We start from the raw sequence: 21,045 nt of genomic DNA on the forward strand, positions 1-21,045 counted from the left end.
TGAGGGCTATTTAACCAGGCTTAGGATCTCAGCTTCACAATTTCTTCGTTGTATCACCTTGGGCAAGTGACTTAGCTTTTCTGAGTCTTAATGTCCATATCAGTAAAATGTGGCTAATAAATAGTTCCTGCCCCTACAATGTTGTTGCAAAAATGAAATGAGACATGCATGTGAGGGTGTAACTTAGTGCCTGGCACATGAAATAAATAGTATTTGTTTTGTTAGTTATGCTTGGCAATGGGAAGTCATTGAAGGCTTCTGAGCAAGGAATTAATCAGATCTCCTTTCAGCAAGATAATTCAGGCAACAATAGGAATGATGATGCGGAAGCAGGAGAGGCTAGGGGCTGGGAGCCCAGTGAGGAAGCAATTTTATTTTATTTATTTATTTTTGAGACAGAGTCTTGCTATGTTGCCCAGGCTGGAATGCAGTGGTGCAATCTTGGTTCACTGCAACCTCTGCCTCCTGGGTTCAAGCGATTCTCCTGCCTTAGCCTCCCCAGCAGCTGGGATTACAGGTGTGCACCACCATGCCCAGCTAATATTTGTTTATTTGTTTTTTGGGTTTTTTTTTTGTATTTTTAGTAGAGACAGGGTTTCACTGTGTTGGCCAGGCTGGTCTTGAACTCCTGACCTCATGACCCTCCCGCCTTGGCCTCCCAAAGTGCTGGGATTACAGGTGTGAGCCACTGTGCCCAGCAGGAAGCCATTTTTTTTTTTTCTTTGAGATGGAGTCTCACTCTGTCACCCAAGCTGGAGTGCAATGTCATGGTCTTGGGTCACCGCAACCTCTGCCTCCCGGGTTCAAGTGATTCTCCTGCCTCAGCCTCCCGAGTAGCTGGGACTACAGGTGCATGCCACCACACCTGGCTAATTTTTGTATTTTAAGTAGGAAGGGGGTTTCACTCTGTTGGCCAGGCTGATCTTAAACTCCTGACCTCATGATTTGCCTGGCTTGGCCTCCCAAAGTGCTGGGATTACAGGTGTGAGCCACCGTATCAGCCACAGGAAGCAATTTTAACAGTACAGTTAGGGTTGTCCAAACCAAGATCAGGGCAAAAGGCCTAGAAGGAGAAGTCAGGCTTGAGGTACTTTCCAAAGTGGATTCAGGCCGGGCACGGTGGCTCACGCCTGTAATCCCAGCACTTTGAGAGGCTGAGGCGGCAGATCACTTGAGGTCAGGAGTTTGAGACCAGTCTGACCAACATGGTGAAACCCTGTGTATACTAAAAATACAAAAATTAGTCAGGCATGGTGGCGCACACCTATAATCACAGCTACTTGGGAGGCTGAGGCTGGAGAATCACTGGAACCTGGGAGGCAGAGGTTGTAGTGAGCTGAGATTGGGCCATTGCACTCCAGCCTGGGCAACAGAGTGAGACTCTATCTCTAAAAAAAAAAAAAAAAAGGTGGATTCAGTATTAAAAGGATAGTGACTGGATTGTGGACGCTGAGGGAAGGAGGACTCTTAGATTTCTAATTTAGGCTACTAGGGAGATGGCAAGGCCATTAGGGGGAAAACATACATACCCAGAAAGAACAATTTCTTTCTTTCTTTTTTTTTTTTTTTAGACAAAGTCTTGCTTTGTCGCCCGGGCTGGAGTGCAGTGGCCGGATCTCAGCTCACTGCAACCTCCGCCTCCCGGGTTTATGCCATTCTCCTGCCTCAGCCTCCAGAGCAGCTGGGACTACAGGTGCCCGCCACCTCGCCCGGCTAGTTTTTTTGTATTTTTTTTTTTTTTTTAGTAGAGACGGGGTTTCACAGTGTTAGCCAGGATGGTCTCATCTCCTGACCTCATGATCCGCCCGTCTCAGCCTCCCAAAGTGCTGGGATTACAGGCTTGAGCCACCGCGCCCGGCCTCAGAAGGAACAATTTCATCAGCTGGGGGAGTCAGGGTGGGAAGGAGCATGAGATAATGGATAAAGTTTTGGACATACTGAGTTTGATAAGTTCACGGAGACCCTGGAGAGTTTAGAATTACAGCCCAGAAGCAAAATCTTGAGTGGGGTTTTAAGTCTAAGGAGATCCTCTAGGCTGTGGTTCTCAAAGTGTGGCCCTCAGGCCAGCAGCAAAGGCTACACCTGGGAGCTTCTTAGAAATGCAAATTTTGGGCCCCACCCCAGATGTACTGAATCTGAGACTAGGGGGCAAGGCCCAGCAATCTGATTTAACCAGCCCTTCAAGTGAGCTTTATGCAAGCTCAAATTTGAGAACTGCTGTTCTAGTGAAAGCTCTTTAGAAGGAGAAGGGTTGAGGGACCTTGTTGAACAGAAAGAGCATAGGAGGGGCCCTGAAAGGAGATTGAGGACTGCCATATTTCATCAGTTCTAAGATGCACATTTTCTCCAAGTTACATCTCTGAATTGGGCTGCCTGTCACAGTTACCATTGACCAGGTGACAGCCATTTCCTGGTTGTCACTGCTCTCAAATGCACCTCAAAAGTTGCAGAGTAGGGGCCAGTGGCCTGAGACAACAGTGAACATTTTCTTAACAAAGCCCTTGATAGTAGAGAGGATGAGTCTGTGAAAAAAACCTGAAAACAATGACGGATCAAAAATGAATCAGGAGAGTTAGACTCTGTGATATTTTAACAATATTTTAACCAATCTGTTTTTCTTGTGTTTTCTCTTATGTATGTGTAAGAAGGCGATGGGATCAAATAAAATCTGGAAAAAAGCTCTTTTTTTTTTTTTTTTTTTTTTTTTTTTTTTTGAGACTGGGTCTCGCTCTGTCCCCCGGGCTGAAGTGCAGTGGCACAATCTTGGCTCTCTGCCGCCTCAACCTCCCTGGGCTCAAGTGATCCTCCCACCTCAGCCTCCAAAGTAGCTGGTACCACAGGGGCACGCCACCAGGCTCAGCTAATTTTTTGTATTTTTGGTAGAGATGGGATTTCATCATGTTGTCCTGGCTGGTCTTGAACACCTGGGCTCAAGTGATCTGCTGGCCGTGGCCTCCCAAAGTGCTGGAATTACAGGCATGAGCCTAATCGGTGGATTCTTTTTTCTTTCTTGACTGATGCACCTTACCGTTGAAAGCATCTTAGTTCATTACAAAACAGGCGACTAAAAAACAAAAGAAAGCAAGCACTCCAGAGTTGATGAAATACATACAGAAGTGGTCAGAGATGCTGCAAGAGTCCCTGCAGAGAGAAGGGAGATGAAATCTAACAAAGTAGTCTGTTTTAAGAGGGTGGCAATGGGTGTCTGCTGCTTCAGGAAGGACCAGGAGGAGAAAGACCAAGAGGAGACAATTGCATTTGGTAGCTGAAAGGTCACTGTTGTGGAATTCTAGGATTCTCTGGGTGGGGGCTCTTGCTTTTGATTCATTTGCATTCATTATCTATTCAACAGATATTAATCAGGTACCAGGATTGAGATACTGTACTTGAGATACAGAAATGAAAAACATAATAATCTCCATTCCCAAAAAGTACGCAGTTCAGAAGGGAGGCCCACAGGTACCAATGTGATTAGGAAACGCTAAGGTAGCTGCTTTCCGTGTGGGGATGGGGTGGTGGGGAGAAACATGTGAGCCTGTCTGGGGCAGAAGGGAAGAAAGTGTCACCAAGGAGGCCATGTGAGAGCTGTGGCTCCAACGAGGAGCTGGCCAGGAGGACCACATGAGGAGTGTCAGGTAGAGGGAGGCATGGGAGGGCTGGGGGCTCCATGAGATCCATGAACTATTATACTTACTGATAGTTCAGGTCTGCTGGAGCCTACGAACTGGAGGCCTCAGTGAGAAGGGATTAGGATGGACAAGTTGGAAATGGTCAGATCATAAAAGGCCAGGTAGGCTTTGCCCTGGAGTTTAGATTTTGTTCTCTGCTCTAGGGGACAGCAGGTGGAGAATTTCTTAAATTTATACTTTAAATTTATTTCTAATTCTTTTCAAAATAAGGTATGCAAATAGTTTAAAGAGTATAAAAGAAACATAACTTTTAGGCCAGGCACAGTGGCTCACACCTGTAATGCCAGCAATTTGGGAGGCTGAGGCAGGCGGATCACCAGGAGTTTGAGACCAGCCTGGCCAACATGGTAAAACCCCATCACTTCTAAAAATACAAAAATTAGCCGGGTGTGGTGGTGGGTGCCTGTGATCCCAGCTACTTGGGAGGCTGAGGCAGGAGAATTGCTTGAACCTGGGAGGCAGAGGCTGCAGTGAGCCAAGACTGTGCCACTGCACTCCAGCCTGGGTGACAGAACAAGACTCTGTCTCAAAAAGACAAAAAACAAAAAATAAAAAACCATAAAACATACATATATGTTTATATAAATATATGTTTTTATATATATGTATGTTGTATAATGAAAGATCGCAATCACTGGCGCTACCCATTCTCCTCCCACTCCAATCCAGAGTTAACCATTTAAAAAAAATCTCCTCTTCTATCATTTAGTAATATTGTGATTTTATAGCTATATTTGCTGACAGCAACTTTTACCTTCTTTCTTGACTTTCTGTTATGGAAGATGAGTTAGCTCCAGTTACACAACCCATCCCAACACACACACACACACATGATCATCCCACTGTCCCAATATGGTTATATTCACAAAATAATCTATTTTGCCTATTGCCATTTCCTTCTTGACATGTCCTTGACTTTTCTCGTGGGTTGTATTCCCTGTTTTCTGGATCCTACCTTTTCCTTTTTTTTGGTTCACTCCTTCTCTGGGGAAAGCACGTAGTTCATGGGTGCCCTCAAAAGGTACAGGAGAGGTAAAATTGGCAATACCTTGTATATGTGGAAATGCCTCTATTCCATCCTCCAACCCTCACATTAGATTCATATCTTGGTTTGGTACAGAATTCTAGTTGAAAATAATTGTCCTTGGACAGGCGCAGTGGCTCACGCCTGTAATCCCAGTACTTTGGGAGGCTGAGGCGGGCGAATCACCTGAAGTCAGGAGTTCGAGACCAGCCTGACCAACCTGGAGAAACCCTGTCCCTACTAAAAATACAAAATTAGCTGGACTTGGTGGTGCACGCCGGTAGTCCCAGCTATTTGGAAGGCTGAGGCAGGATAATCGCTTGAATCTGGGAGGCCAAGGTTGCAGTGAGCCAAGATTACACCACTGCACTCCAGCCTGGGTAACAAGAGCGAAACTCGATCTCACAAAAAAAAAAAAAAAAGAAAGAAAAGAAGGAAAAGAAAATAATTGTCCCTCAGAATTTGGACACCATTGCTGCTTTGTCTTCTAGCTCCTGATGCTACTGTATATTGAGTCTTCAATGCCTGACACTTTCTGAGGTTCTGCAGTGTGGCTAGCTTATTTCTTATCTGGATCCCTTGCTTTAGCTACCTAGGTTTCTACTTTCCTCATTCTCTGAGACAGTTCCCACTCCTGTCCTGCCAGTTACTGGACTTTTGGGATGACATGTAGACAGGTGTGCTCCATGTACCGCGATGAGCCAGAGAACCGATAAACTTGTCTGGGAAAGTTATTAACCGACCTCCAGGAGGCAGTGTGGAGGACAGATTGGAAAGGGAAATGGAGACAGGCTAGTGCATGATAGTAGTCAAAAGGGGTGATGAGTGTGAAACTAGGACTGTTGCAGAAGGGAGGGAGGGAGGAGGTATCAGGAAGTAAGATGAAAAGAATCTTAGGGGTAGGTATGGAAAAATCCAGGAGGCCCCTTCATTTCTGACAGGTTGCAGGTGGCTAGTCGTCCCCTTGTGTGAGACAAGGGATACAGTAAAAGGAACAGGTTGGATGAGGATGGGTTCAGTTTGAGAAAGGGGAGGGCCCAGGGGACCTCCAGGTAGACACATGAGCAGGCAGATGGCTTATAAGGGCATGGGCACTGGCTGCAGATCATTGCCAATTAAGTGAGAGTGGAAGCCAGTGGCATGAATGAGATCATCCAGCTCATGGTGAGGGGAGCATCGGGAGGGCAGAGGACCCTGGGCAACACAGAGATGAAAGGGATGGTCCCTGTCTCCAGGGGTAAGTAAATAAGGGAGTGGAACTGAGTGACCATCACCCCAGCCCTTTCACAGGAGATGCACAGAGTGGTACCACTTGAGCTCTGTCATTAGCCAGCAGCCTCTGAGCCCACAGCTCCCTGAGAGCTATTTGTCTGAGCTTAGCAACCCCCTCCCTGAGCCTGTGGCAGGGCTTCCCTACTCCCTGCAGCCGTTGGTGAACAGCTGAGGGGGATCCCCTGGGATTTCCTTCTCCCAGGGAAGCACAGGATCAAAGAGAGCTGATGGTGGTTGTTACCCCTCCGCCTTAAGGTCATAGAGAAGTCTAGGTCAGGTTCTACCAGTACCTGCCTCCCTCCCACAGGCACCGGCAGCATCCACTCTGAGGTCTAGGGATGGGAGGCAGACCTTAATGTTCTCAAATATCAGAGTTGGTGGCTAGCCTCGGATCTGACACCTAGAAAAGGCTTACCCTGGAATCCTTTGGTTGTGTCTACGCTGTAAGACAATCTTGTCCAACCCGTGGCCCAGGATGGCTTTGAATGCGGCCCAACACAAATTCATAAACTTTCTTGTAACAGGATGAGTGTTTCTGTTTTGTTTTGTTTTTTTTTTAGCTCATCAGTTATCATTAGTATATTTTATGCATGGCCCTAGGCAATTCTTCTTCAATGCTGCCCAGGGAAGCCAAAAGATTGGACACTCCTGCTGTTTAAGATCTGCCTGAATGTAAAAATAAGCAGAGCAGCCATGGTGGCCTGCTTGCCAGTGCCTGCACTTCACTAAGACCTTCGTATGCTTTCTGTCACTGAATCTGGGGAACTTTTATTTTTTATGTGTTTATTTTTGAGATGGAATCTCACTCTGTCGCCCAGGCTGGAGTGCAATGGCATGATCTCTGCAACCTCTGCCTCCTGGGTTTAAGCGATTCTCCTGCCTCAGTCTCCCAAGAAGCTGGGATTACAGATGCCCACCACCACGCCTGGCTAATTTTTTGTATTTTTGGTAGAGATGGGGTTTCACCATGTTTGGCCAGGCTGATCTCAAACTCCTGACCTCAAGTGATCCTCCTGCCTTGGTTCCCCAAAGTGATGGGATTACAAGCATGAGCCGCTGTGCCTGACCTGAATCTGGGGAACTTTTTACATAAGAACTTTATGAGTTGGGAACTGTATCCATTTTACAGATGAGGAAACTGAGGCTCCGAGAAGTTAGGTGATGTGCCCAAAGTGGAGTCTGCACCTGTCTATACTGAATACACTCCCAGGTTAGAACCTGGAATTTTTGCTAACCATTGGCTGTGTCCCTGTCCTGAGAGAACTCATCCCCAAAACTTCCACACCTCAGCTGCATGTGTGTGTGCCGCCAATGTCCTGTCCCTGTTCCTGCACGCTCCTAGGCCCGCCTCAAGAGACCACAGGAATTCTGATGGATTAATCTCATCACTTTATCAAGGAGGCACTTAAAAAAATTACAAAGCAAGGCCGCCAGCCTGGCTTTGCTGGCAGCCAGCCGCTGGGGCCATAAAACAAATTGAAAGGAACCAAAATAAATAAATAATTTATTTATTTTGACACACACTGACACGTACACACACGTGCATGCAGGCCGGCCCCCAAAGGGTGAAGAGCCTGGCTGGGGACTTGCTGTTAGCACTTGGTCCTCTTGTCCTGGGAAAGCACCAGTACCAGCTCCACACACACACTTCCTGACACCCCTGCTCTGAGCAGCAGCTTGTGGCCTATCCTTCCTCAAAAGGTGACAGATTGGCTGAGCAGCTGAGAGCAAAGCATGGGAAAAGTGAAGAACATGCAAAGGGTGTAGGGGTCCCAGGCAGCTGGAGCTGTGAAGCCCAGGGCAGGCCCTGTGAGCTCTTTGCACAGTGGCTCAGAGCAGGCTGGACCTGACAGGCTGGGTCCCAGTCCTTGCTGTCCCATACCCTGGATTCTGTTCACTTTCTTTTCTTTTTTTTTTTTTTTGAGAGTCTCGCTCTGTCGCCCAGGCTGGAGTGCAGTGGCGCAATCTTGACTCACTGCAATCTCGGGTTCCTGGGTTCAAGAAATCCTTCTTCCTCAGCCTCCCAAGTAGCTGGGACTACAGGTGTGCACCACCACACCTGGCTAAGTTTTGTATTTTTAGTAGAGACGGGGTTTCACCAGGTTGGCCAGGCTAGTCTCGAACTCCTGACCTCAGATGATCTGACTGCCTGGGCCTCCCAAAGTGCTGGGATTACAGGTGTGAGCCACCGCGCCTGGCCCCTCTACTCACCTTCTTATCTGTAAGATAGAGAAAAATCTATTTACCTCCAGGGTTGCTGGGAACATGAAAGCCTCAGGATCTGTCAAGCAGAGCTGTGGCTACTCCCTAACAAGCACTGGCCAGTGTGAGCTCCCCGTGTGTGCGCAGTGAGTGGCTTGGTGTCCCAGGCAGTGGGACTAGAGAGGAGCTGGAGTACATGGAGGAGGGAGACAGATACAACACAGGGGACATTAATGGGTTATCAGCACGGAGAAGGAGCGCCTCCCCATGTGGGACCTGGAGGAACAGAGGGTGGAGGGAGCATAGAGAGTCTGTTCTAAGCTGCAAAGCAAAGGCCTGGCAGCCTAGGAGACCATGGAGTTCCAGGAAGTGATAGTTAATGCAGAGCTAGTGGAGGAAATCAGCATGTTGAGGCTGCAGAGAGAGGGTGGACCTGGGTGGGGATGGGCCAAATCTTCCAGTGCCTTCTAAGCCAAGATAAAGGTTTGGCTGAATTAGCTTTTATATGTGTTTCCCTCCTTTCTGTTTGTCTTTCGAATTTTACCGGGCTTATATGAATATTGAAATTATTCCCCAAGAAGCCACCCAAGCCAGAACGCTTTAAGAAATAGTTACGGCTAGATAAAAGCGAAGAGGGGTACAGAGAATCTTCATCCCTTCCCCTTCCCATCACCTTCCATCCTCCAGCACAGAGCATGACCTCCAGCTCCCTCCCTGCAAGAAATGGGATGGAGAAAAAGGTGATGCCTGCTGGACTTGAGAGAGGGAGAGAGAGGGAGAGAGGGAGAGAGATGGAGAGAGGGAGAAAGGGAGGGAGAGAGAGGGACAGAGAGGGAGAAAGGGAGGGAGAGAGAGGGAGAGAGGGAGAAAGGGAGGGAGAGAGAGGGAGAGAGAGGGAGAGAGGGAGAAAGGGAGGGAGAGAGAGGGAGAGAGAGGGAGAGAGGGAGAAAGGGAGGGAGAGAGAGGGAGAGAGGGAGAAAGGGAGGGAGAGAGAGGGAGAGAGGGAGAAAGGGAGGGAGAGAGAGGGACAGAGAGGGAGAGAGGGAGAAAGGGAGGGAGAGAGAGGGACAGAGAGGGAGAGAGGGAGGGAGAGAGAGGGACAGAGAGGGAGAGAGACAGAGAGAGGGACAGAGGGGGGAGAGGGGGAGACAGGGAGAGAGAGAGAGAGACTGAGGGAGAGAGGCAGAGAGAGGGAGAGGGAGAGAGAGGGAGCGAGGGAGAGAGGGACGGAGGATCACTAGCCTTCACCTGTAGATCTCCAAGGTGCTCCAGAAATAGTTTTCCTCACCAGTAAGAAAGGATGAGAATACTCACTGAGCCATCATGAGTACTCAATACAGTTAGGCACATTGAGTAATTTTGCTACCTCAAAGCACTTTTTAATGGTAGAACATGGTTCATGCTTGTTCCCAGAAAATCCAATAGAAAAGGTTTCCATCCATATCCCATGTGGGGAGGTAGTGACACAGGGAAGCCCAAGGCCACCCTTCTCCCCTGCTGCCCACCAGGCGACCTCAGCTGCTGCGTCAGCACCAGGGGCCTGTCCTTAGGGGGCAGCACTTCCAATTTCCCCATCTTCCTTGTGAGATGCAGGGTGGGACAGGAGCTCTGTGTGGCCTTGCGTAACCCGCTTCAGCTCCCAGAGCCTCAGTTTCTTGGTCTGTGAAATCAGACACTGATGTACCTTCAGAGGCTGTTGTGAGGACTGAGGGAGCTGGTGCAAATTGTGCACACAGTAGGTGCACAGTAAATTTTAGCTGCTATTCTTCTGAAGTGGGTAGGGTTTAGTGTGGAGGATTCAGAGAGGCAAGCCTCCAGCTCCTCCCTGCTCCCTCAGGAAGTGGGTGTCTGGGTGGGGCTGGAAAGACAGATGTGTTCCAGTTGAGAGATTCTGTTCTGGAAAACCCTGGCTCAGGCTGACCTCAGTGACTTTGGGACTTTGGGAGCCAAAGAGACACCATAACAAAACAGCACTGTGATGTGCTGTTTTTCATTTGTACCTTCCGGTTGCATTTTTTTTTTTTTTTTTTTTTTTTTTTTTTTTTTTTTTTTTTGAGACGGAGTTTTGCTCTTGTCACCCAGGCTGGAGTGCAATGGCACGATCTTGGCTCACTGCAACCTCCGCCTCCTGGGTTCAAGTGATTCTCCTGCCTCAGCCTCCCGAGTAGCTGGGATTACAGGTGCCCACCCCTACGCCCAGCTACTTGTTTTTTTTGTGTTTTTAGTAGAGACGGGGTTTCACCATGTTGGCCAGGCTGGTCTCGAACTCCGGGCCTCAGGTGATCCACCTGCCTCAGCCTCCCAAAGTGCTGGATTATAGGCAGGAGCCACTGCGCCCGGCCACTCCAGTTACATTTCTTTACGCTCCCCACCCCCCCGCACCCCGCTCTCCACCCATTGCCTTTCCTTCCATTACCAGGCACACTGTAGGTGCTCAATGCATATTCGTTAATAAGAGTCAGCAGGTCAGCGTGCCCAGGGCAGATGCCTGTATTAGAAAGGCAGCCGCAGCCTCTCCTGACTGGACTGTCAGCCCTCCCAGGAAGAGCACTGGAAGGTCAGTTCAACCTAAAGAAGACCTCTGTGTTCACACGGCATAGAAACACTTGGAAAACTCACCTGTCAAATGGGAATAGTGTTAGTACTTACTTTCTCTTTCATGGAATTGCTATTGGGAAGGACTCTGTAGTTCCTTCATTCGCTGCATTCTACCTGCCCGTCTCTATATGGCGGGGGCTGTGCTCAGTGCTGCTGGACACTGGGGAGCAGCCCAAGGTCCTGGCTTCGTGGGGCCTACAGCTTAAAGGAGCATGGGTTGGGTTTATGGTAGCCATTCTTTGTTTTGTTTTGTTTTGTTTGAGACAGAGTCTTGGTCTGTCGCCCAGGTTGGAGTGCAGTGGCGTGATCTCAGCTCACCGCAACCTCTGCCTCCCGGGTTCAAGCAATTCTCTTGTCTCAGCCTCCCGAGTAGCTGGGATTACAGGCACACACCACCACACCTGGCTAAATTTTTTGTATTTTTAGTAGAGACAGCATTTCGCCATATTGGTCAGGCTGGTCTCAAACTCTCACCTCAGGTGATCCACCCACCTTAGCTTCTGAAAGTGCTGGGATTACAGGCATGAGCCACTGTGCCCAGCCTGGTAGCTGTTCTTATAACCCATGAAAGGAGTGGCCTGAAAAATTTATCACAGATTCCCTCTGCTGAACGAACTGTGCTTATAAAATGACCCCCTTGAATTGGATAGTGTTTTTGTCCGTATGCGGTCTTTAGTAGATTATCTCACTGTTTTGAAGACGAGGAAATTTCAACTTGGTGAGAGGAAGCATATCCTCAAGGTCAGCAAAGCCAGGTGGCCTGGGCCACTCCAGTGCGATGCAGAACCCAGGCCTTGATCCTGGTGGACACAGAGTTTCCAAGAGGCTCTTCCCGCACATCAGGGTCCCAGGCTGGAGGCTGGAGGAGCCGGTGGTGGTGGTGGTGGTCTGTGCTGATGTTCTGGTCAGCACAGGGGGTGTTCTCCTCCCGGAGTAAAAGGCTAGCTCAGTGAGTTTCGATGTCCCTGCCCACAGGTGGCTTCAACACTGTGGGTGGCCATCCTCTGGAGGGTGTTTCCCCAAGTGGCTGCCTGGTCCACCCACACCTGCTACCTGGAGTCTCCATATGGAAGAGAGTTTGAAACGTTCTGACAAGCACCTCAAAGCACCTGCTTTGAGAACGCTGCTCTGTGGGAGCCTCGGGGTGGCGGGGAGTGGCAGCTCTGGCGAATTAAAATCCCCCTCCATCCAGCCCTGCGCTGGCAGGTGGGGACCCTGGGCGGCCAGCACCTGGCAACCCTCTCTGTGTCTGATTGCAGGGAACATCGAGTACAGTTGCCCGGCCACCAATGAGTGTGAGATCACCAAACGGAGGCGCAAGTCCTGCCAGGCCTGCCGCTTCATGAAATGCCTCAAAGTGGGGATGCTGAAGGAAGGTAAGAGGCCCCAGCGAGTCGGGGTTTGCCGTGAGGCTCTGCTTGCTGGGGAGTTTTCATCCCCGTGAGACACCCACAAGCCGCAGACCTGTGTCCCAGGGTGAGACCCAGTCTGGGCGCCCATCTCCTCCCACACCCTGCCAGCCCGCCACAGCTCCCGCATGGCTCTCCTCCTTTAGGGAAGTGGGAATTGGAATTTCTCCATTAAGGATTCTTCAGAACCCCTGACCCCACTTGGGCCCCAGACAGCTGGCCTGGCACTCTGGGAAGGCCCTCCTTTAGGGGCAAACCCCACCTCCACCCTAGGAGGGGTAGGCTTAAGAAGCTGTTATATCCCCCAGCACCCTCGAGGGCTCGGGGTTGGAAAGGACAGACACATTAAGGCCAGGAATGATAAATAATGTTCCTTTTAGCTGTGAAGAATGGCATTTGTTTTCTGGTGGGTGGACAGGACATGGCTCTTGCCTTGGAAATGCTGGTCCCTTCCTTGTCCCTCTCTTCCCATCCTCTCCCTTCCCTCTCCTTTCTCTCCCTGTGTCCTCTGTCTCTAGAGCTGTGCTGTCTAATATGGCAACCACAAGCCACACGTGGCTCCCGAGCGCTGGTCCAAACAGAGGTGTGCTCAGTGTACAACACATACCCTCTTTAGAAGACTTAATAGGACCATAAAAAGCAGTGTAAAGTCTGGTGGTAATAATTTTAAAAACATGATTGCATGCAGAAAGGCTAATCTTCTGAACATGTTAAATAAAACATTGTGAAATTAGCATCACATGCCTCTTTTTATCTATTCTTTAATGTGGCTACTAGAAAATTTGAAATGACACGTAGCTGTCATTGGGACAACTGCTCCAGATCTCCTCTTCCTCACTTTCTCTATTGATTTGCTCCTTTTCTTATATTAAAATATTATCAGTAGAGGCAAGGTCTTGTCATGTTGCTCAGGTTGGTCTCGAACTCCTGGGCTCAGGCTGTCCTCCCATCTCAGCCTCCTAAAGTGCTGGGATTACAGGCATGAACCACCATGCCCCGACAATGTTTTTAGTTTGAGTAACCTCGTTCAGTACCATTTTGGGGATGGGTCGTGAGTGTATGTGGTTTCCCTGCTTCTCCAGCTTCCAAGGGGAGCCAGTGACAACTCTTAGAGATCAACTTTTAAGCTCTGGGCCTGGAATCCTTCTAGAAGTGGGAGGAAACAGGAAAAGAGGTGTGTGGGGGTGATCAGAAGGGGCTACAGAAAGAACCAAGGGACAAGTCTGGAATGCAGACCCTTCCTGGAGGGGAAGGCTGGGAGTGGGCATCTGGAAGCCCAGCCCAGCCTTGGGAGCCCCAGTCTATCCCCTCTCCCAGGGCCCTCCGAAGATGAGGGCCCAGACCTAAGATGCTTTGTCAGAACAACTTGGACCATCATGTGCTATAGAAATTGGACCTTCCACTTCCGTTTACCATTTCCAGGTCCCCCACTTCACCTCAGCTCAGCCCAGCACCTATATCCATTAAACAGAAGCTCTTGAGGCAGACCCTCGGTGGCCTTTGTGTCGACATGGCACACTGGCTTTTAAAATGCTCCTCATTCAGGGCTTCATTTAACCCCTTTGTGATGGAGCGGACCACTCAGCTCTTAGACAGGCCAGCTGCTTCGTTAGGGGCTCAACCGAAAAAACGATCTCCTTTCCAGATTAAAAATGGGCCACATCGAGCCTGCGGATGTTAGTTCATTTTTGACTCTATATAATTTTGGTCTTGCTCCTGGATAGGATGACCCAAACTAGTGGCTGAACTGGGTCCCCTGACTCCTATGCCAGGCTCTTTCTGCTCCTTCAGAGCCTCCTGGTGTTCACAGATGGGAAAATCGAGGCGCAAAGGCCCCTAGAAGCATGCCTGAGTGCTGGTCTCTCAACTTTCCTCTCCATGTGGTGCTGGGAATCTGAGGGTTTCTAAGCTTTGGAGACTCATTTATTCCTCTTAAGCCCTAGAGATGGAGCTGCTTGACCTGTTGTTCTTACATCCAGAGACGAAGTTGGATGTGAGAACAGCAGGTCAAGCAGAGGGCCAGGGGCCACTTGGTTGCAGCATGCAGCCTCCCTTCCTACTTGACAGCATCCCAGGTACGTAAAGCAGCCAGAAGCCTCATTGTTTTCAATATAGCCCTGAATTTTACAGGTGACAAAATGGAGCCCTGCAGGAGCTGGAGTGAGATGACTCCCACCCTCAGTCACACATTCATTTGAGGGGAGCTGGGCCCAGAGGCTGGAACTTTCCTTGCCCTGTTCAGTGTCTGCTCCCCATGGCACAGGGCAGGGATGGGGGAGGGCCAGAGGGGACCCCCACTCAATTCCTGGACGTCTCGTAACACTGAGCAGAGTCTCTTTAGGGGCTATGCAGTGCTGGGAAGAGAGAAGGGCACTTTCTAGTGGCTTCCCAGAAAGCAGGAGATGGTGAGGGGTGCACTGATGGCAGGAAGGGAGGTGGTGAGGCCCACAATTGACCGGTGGCCGCTCAGACATCCACACTAGCACTTGTCAGAGAAATGAGGTGGACACTATGTGTCCCAGGATGATGGTATTGGGGGTGCTGGGAGGACAGAGGCATGAGACCCCTGCTGCCTCAAGTGGGCAGGACGTGCAAGGGAAGCCTCAGTGTTGACACCCCTGCCCTGCTGCAAATATAGCCCTTTGGTTGATGTCCTTTACCCAGGGTGGCAGCTGGGGCCTCCCAGACAGACACGCTGAGCCCGAAAAGGCCCTTTAAGGAGCTCTGCCTGAAGAAAGAAGGGACAGCCACTGGAACACTCCCTCCCCCACTCCCCACCAGTGCTGGCAGGTCCAGATCCAAGAGCGGGGAGATGACACAAAAGCTCCCAAGTGTGGACAAAGCAGAGAGCCGAGTTTAGTTTCTGTCCCCTGCAGGGCCTTGGAGAGATCCTGGGATCTGAAGCTCCGTGGGGACCGACCCCCTTAGGAGGAGCATACCTCCTTCAACAGCCTGGGCCCCTGCCAGGTGGGGGCTCTTGGCAGCTGCCTGGCTTAGCTTTTGTTTGGGGGTCCCTCCTGGCTCTGCAGGCAAGGCCCAGGGCCCCTGAGACCAGCGTGGGCTCATCGCCCATCTCAGACTCTGACGGGACTCTGAAAGGCAAACTTCACCTTCCCCAGGACTGCTCCTCCGCATTAGGGTCCCACAGTGGGCCTCTGTTGCTGGGGGAGTTTGGGGGGCCAGGGACTCGAGGAGGGCTGCAGAGGGAGAGACGTGGGTGCCTCCGCCCTCTCTGCTCCCCTTGCCTGCACGTCTGAACACCACCCTCCCCCGCATCCAGCCACACTCTCCTTGTGTTTTATGATTTTTCCTTTCTTAAGTAAAATAATCAGAGATCGTTTCCCAATTTGGGGGCCCAGCAACAGCCACAGAAGAGATCAGACTTGGGCTTTCTCTGGCTCTCCCTCTCTCTTAAGACTGTGCTCAGCTCAGGGATCCAAGCTTTTCAGATTCCTCACATGGTTGGGACAGATCCTATGGCCACCTCCCTGTGACTTTCTCCCAGGAACATCCAGAGCAGACCCTGGAAAGTAGGAGATGTCCAAAGGCCTATCTTGCTTTAAGCAAATCTAGTACATAAAAATCTGTATTTTCAGAGAAAAGTAATTTTCTCTTTTAAAATTGAATACAAAATCTGGGTTAGGAGTTGGTGGCCTGTGTTCTGCCCCTGGTTATTAGGTATTTTTGCCCATGTAATTTTTTTTTTTTTCTTTTGAGATGGAGTCTCCCTCTGTCGCCAGGCTGGAGTTGCAGTGGCGCCATCTAGGCTCACCACACCCTCCACCTCCTGGGTTCAAGCAATTCTCCTGCCTCAGTCTCCTGAGTAGCTGGGACTACAAGCGCGCACTGCCATGCCCAGCTAATTTTTGTATTTTTAGTAGAGATGGGATTTCATCATGTTGGCCAGGACGGTCTCGGTCTCTGGACCTCATGATCTGCCCGCCTCAGCCTCCCAAAGTGCTGGGATTACAAGCGTGAGCCACCGCCCTCGGCTGCCATTTAATATTATTACTCACACCCACATGCTTCCATTTCTTCACTGTAAAATAGGCATCTTCATACCTGCTCTCCGGCACTGGTCAAAGTGGGGACCTGGGACAGATGGGACAGCTCCTCTTGGCAGAATCCACTATGGGATTGCTTTGCAATGTCAGCTCCCTTAATGTGTTAAAATACTCCAGTGTTTGATTCAGGCTGGGCACAGTGGCTCACAGCACTTGGGGAGGCCAAGGTGGGCAGATCACCTGAGGTCAGGGGTTCAAGACCAGCCTGGCCAAATGGCGAAATGCCCTCTCTACTAAAAATACAAAAATTAGCTGGGCGTGGTGGCACATGCATGTAATCCCAGCTACTCTGGAAACTGAGGCAGGAGCATTGCTTGAACCCAGGAGGCAGAGGTTGCAGTGAGCTGAGACTACATCACTACACTCCAGACTGGGTGACAGTGCAAGACTCTGTCTCAAAAAAAAAATTCTAGTGTTCGATTCAAAGACACTGTCATTTACAGTCAGCTTTTCATCAGTCTGCCCCTTGTGTCGGGGGAGGCAGACTGGTGTCTGGCCGCCCTGATTTGCTTCCTGGATTTGTTGGTGGGAATCTTAAAAGGTGGCCTTGTGTTGGGCTGGTCCCCACTGTGGGTTCTAGAATCAGGATGGGCAGCTCCCCCGGTAGTCAGCCTTTGCAGCCTGGCTAGGGCGTGGACTGACTCAGCCCCTAATCCGGAAAAGCCCTGGAAAACCACTAACTGCATTTCCTAGGGGGCTCCCCAAGTCCTCAGTGCAGCTGTGGGATTTCAGCAATTCTCTCTAGACAGCCTGTCCCTGCCAGCTTCACCTCCTCCTCACCTCACATCCCTCATGTGACCAGCCTCCCAAGTCCGCTCCACTTCTCCCCCACTCAGCCCCTGCCTGCCTTTCCCCAAGTGTTTTCTAAAAGATATTTGATTTCAGTGAAAGCTGGGCCGACATCCATGCAATGTGCTCTCACTCGCTTTGTGCTTGCTGGGAAGGTGGAGGGCTCCTCCGGGGATTCTGGGTAATTGCGTTAGTGGCCAGCTCATGTCAGGAAATTAAAAGGAGGCCCTGATCAGGTTCCCACTGCATGGGATTTAATGGCCTTGTATTTATAGAGTATTCTGCCTCTAGCCCATGCCAGAAATATCGCCTTTTTTCTGGCCCTGTGAATGAAGAAAGAGCATGAGAGATGACTTGCCTTTAAACATTCTTTTTCTTTTCCAAAATATATTAGTGTTTTGAAACAAACCAACTCTTTACCACTTTAGAGAATGGTATTGAGCTACAGCCTGAGAATGTTGATGTGTGTTTGCATCCCTTTCGAGCCACTTTACATTCTACACACACTGCCACCCCCAACCACACACACACAAACACACACACATACACACACACACACACACACACACACACACACACACACGTACCTGACAGCTCACAGGATCTTCCCAGGCACCCTGAAGTCTTTGGCCCACTCAGCCACAATGACCTCTGGTTGGAGACGTGTTGATTGAATGAAGACTCAGGAGATGATCTTGTCTGTGCTGAATTATTGTTACTGTTCACTGCAGGCTTTTGGATAACGGGTTCCGTGATCACGTAGGCCTGGTTAAACCTTAGCTTCAACACTTATCGGCTCCTTGGGCCGGTTACTCAAACCCCTGTAAGCCTCCCTTTCCTCCTCCACAAAATGGGAATCATAATAGTGCCTATCTTCATCTTGCTCCCAATCTTCAGGGAAAGCCCCTGGAGTTATACCGTTAAGTCTGATTGTTGATTAGAGATAGATATTCTTCATGTTACAAAATGGATTTTCTTCCGTGATCCAGAGGCAATTTTGAATCTCCTGTAACCTCACTCCCTACTCTGACTGGTAATCTTGCTTCACATGTTCGTGAAAAGATAGAAAGTCACGTGTGAAATTTCTTACCCTCCTACCGTTGAATCCACAAACTTACCAGTTTGTGCACCTGTTTTCTGCATTCCTTTTGGTAGAATAGAAGTATTTCCAATCCTGACAAAAGGTGGTCCCCCTCCTGCCCTCCTGTGCTCTGAATCACTCTCTTCTTTACCAAGGACTTCATTCCTTTTTTTTTTTTTGAGATGGAATCTCACTCTGTTGCCCAGGCTGGAGTGCAGTGGTGCAATCTTGGCTCACTGCAACCTCTGCCTCCTGGGTTCAAGCGATTCTCCTGCCTCAACCTTCCAAGTAGCTGAGATTACAGGCATGCACCACCACGCCCAGCTAAGTTTTTGTATTTTAGTAGAGACGGGGTTTCAGCGTGTTGGTCAGGCTGTTCGCAAACTCCTGACCTCAAATGATCTGCCCGCCTCAGCCTTCCCAAGTGCTGGGATCACAGGAGTGAGCTACCATGCCCAACCTTTTACCAAGGACTTCACTCCTATAGTATCTTCTCTGCTTCTAGGACCATCGAATTCTCCCTCACTACTGGGTCATTTTAATTAGCAAACAAGCATACTTCTGTTCTCCCATTATGAAGACAAAATTAAATTTATTTTTTAACTTTTAAAAAATATTTAAACATTTTTTTCACATTAAAAAAAAGAGACAGGGTCTCGCCCAGGTTGTTCTCAAACTCCTGGGCTCAAGCAATCCACCCACCTCAGCCTCTCAAAATGCTGGGATTACAGGCGTGAGTCACCATGCCCAGCCAAAAACGAAATTAAATTTAAAAAATCCACAACTGTGTTTTATCCCTTTATCTCAATCCAGTTATTGCTACCTGATCCCACTCTCTCAACAAAGCCTCCAAAAGGAATTGACAGCACTTGCTATATTCATTTTCTTATCCCATTCACTCCTTTCTTTAAAAAAAAAAAGGTTAACATTGAAAAGATCCAGAAATACACTTATAGTATATCACATTAGGTAGTGTAAGGTAGGCTTTTTTTTTTTTTTGAGACAAAGTCTTGCTCTGTCACCCAGACTGGAGTGCAATGGCACAATCTCAGCTCCCTGTAACCTCCGCCTCCCGGGTTCAAGTGATTCTCATGCTTCAGCCTCCTGAGCAGCTGGGACTACAGGCATGTGCCACCACACCTGGCTAATTTTTTTTATGGGATTTCACCATGTTGGCCTGGCTAGTCTCGAACTCCTGACCTCAGGTGATCCACCCGCCTCGGCCTCCCAAAGCGTTGGGATTACAGGTGTGAGCCACCACTCCAGGCCAGGCTAGGCTTCTAAAAGAAAGAGACTCCCTTTCCCCCTCCACAAAACAAACCAAACTCCAAAACCACCCAGAAGGCTAAGCAGGATAGCAGTTTCATTCCTGCTCATTTCTCACGTAACAGTCCGTAGGTCACAGGCAATCCAGGACCAGCTGGCAGCTCTGCCAAGCTTAGCATGTGGCTCGCCCTTGCGGACCCCAGTTCTTCCCCATCTCACAGACATCTAGAAGGAGGAAAAGCCCATGTGAAGGGCAGGACCACAAGTAGCACACATCTGTTCTTCCTACTCACAGCCCATTGCTGGAACTGAGTCACAGGGCCACGCTTCTCTGCCAGGGAGTCTTGGAATTGTAGCCATTATCTGGGACGTCATGTACACAGCTAAAACGTTGTTGGTGTGGGAAAAGAGAATGATGAGAATGACATATTTTCAAGGACAAGTATTGTTTTTTTGTGGGGATTTTGTTGTTGTTTTTGTTAAAGAGACAAGGTCTTGCTCTGTGGCCCAGGCTGGAGTACAGTGATGTGATCATAGCTCACTGTAACCTCTAACTCCTGGGCTCAAGAGATCCTCTCACCTCAGCCTCCCAAGTAGCTGGTCTGCAGGCATGTGCCACCATGTGGGGCTAATTTTTAAATTTTTTTTTTGTAGAGACAAGATCTTGCTATGTTGCTCAGGCTGGTCTCGAACCCCTGGCATCAAGTAACCCTCCTGCTTCAGCCTCCCAAAGTCTTCCCTAGATATTTTAGACCTCCATGTCTAACTGCCCTATTGGCATTTCCACTTGGGTCCCTTATGAGACATCACAGATTAACATGTCTAGGGATTAACTCTAGATTTGAACCATTCCTCCTTCTATCCTGTCCAGTCTTTCCCATCTCAGGAATCATGATGCTAGTCACCTGTTGCTCAAGAGAAACCTGCAGGTCATCCTTGACTCCTCCCAGATCAATGTCCAAAATGTATTTCAGATTCTCCTACTTTTCTTCATCTCCATGGTCATGACCCTGGTCCAAAGAAGCATTGTTTTTTTCCTGGACCATTGCAACAGTTTCCTAACTGGACTTCTGATTCCACTCTTGGTACTGTTTAATCCCCCTAGCAGTGATCTTGTTAAAGCACTGGTAAGATTCTGTCCTTTTGCTTTACATCACTCAGTGACTCTCCATTGCACTTAAAATACAATCCAAACACTTTGCTTTGGTCTTCAAGACCTTGCATGGTCTATCCACTCCCTGCCTCTTCAGTATCATCTCATACCATGCCTTTCCTGTCTGCTCACTCCTACCCACTCTGCTCCAGCCTCCCTGGCTATTTTTGACCCTCAAGCATGACAAACGGTTTCCCATCTTAGGACTTTCAGGGCCTTCCCTCTGCCTGGAATGTTCTCCCCAAGGCTGGCTCCTTCTTATCCTTCCGACCTCAAGTTAAATGTTATCTTCTCAGAAAGGCCTCCCTGTCCACTCTATTACATGCTATCATATCCCCTTGTATGCTTCTTCATTGAACTTCTTTCAGTCTGACATTATCTTATTTATTTATTTATTTGTTTATTTGCATACTTGTTTGCGCTGGCTACCTCTAACACAATTGTTCTTAATTCAGGCTCCAGGATGGCAAATTGCCTTTAGTTGGACTCAGCTGGAGT

The 21,045-nt window shown here is 49.2% G+C and overlaps 1 protein-coding gene across 6 annotated transcripts in view; it reads left to right on the forward strand.

Moving 5' to 3' along the window:
* Positions 1 to 21,045, forward strand: part of ESRRB (estrogen related receptor beta) — a 188,119-nt gene that overhangs the window by 140,208 nt on the left and 26,866 nt on the right. For all 6 annotated transcript variants that reach the window (XM_017880579.1, XM_017880577.1, XM_017880578.1 and 3 more), the window contains one exon: positions 12,045 to 12,161. In XM_017880579.1, coding sequence (XP_017736068.1) covers positions 12,045 to 12,161 — 117 coding nt within the window. The remainder of the gene's footprint in view (positions 1 to 12,044; positions 12,162 to 21,045) is intronic.

Source organism: Rhinopithecus bieti, unplaced genomic scaffold (assembly GCF_001698545.2).
Source record: "Rhinopithecus bieti isolate Rb0 unplaced genomic scaffold, ASM169854v2 scaffold_11380, whole genome shotgun sequence".
Taxonomy (NCBI): domain Eukaryota; kingdom Metazoa; phylum Chordata; class Mammalia; order Primates; family Cercopithecidae; genus Rhinopithecus; species Rhinopithecus bieti.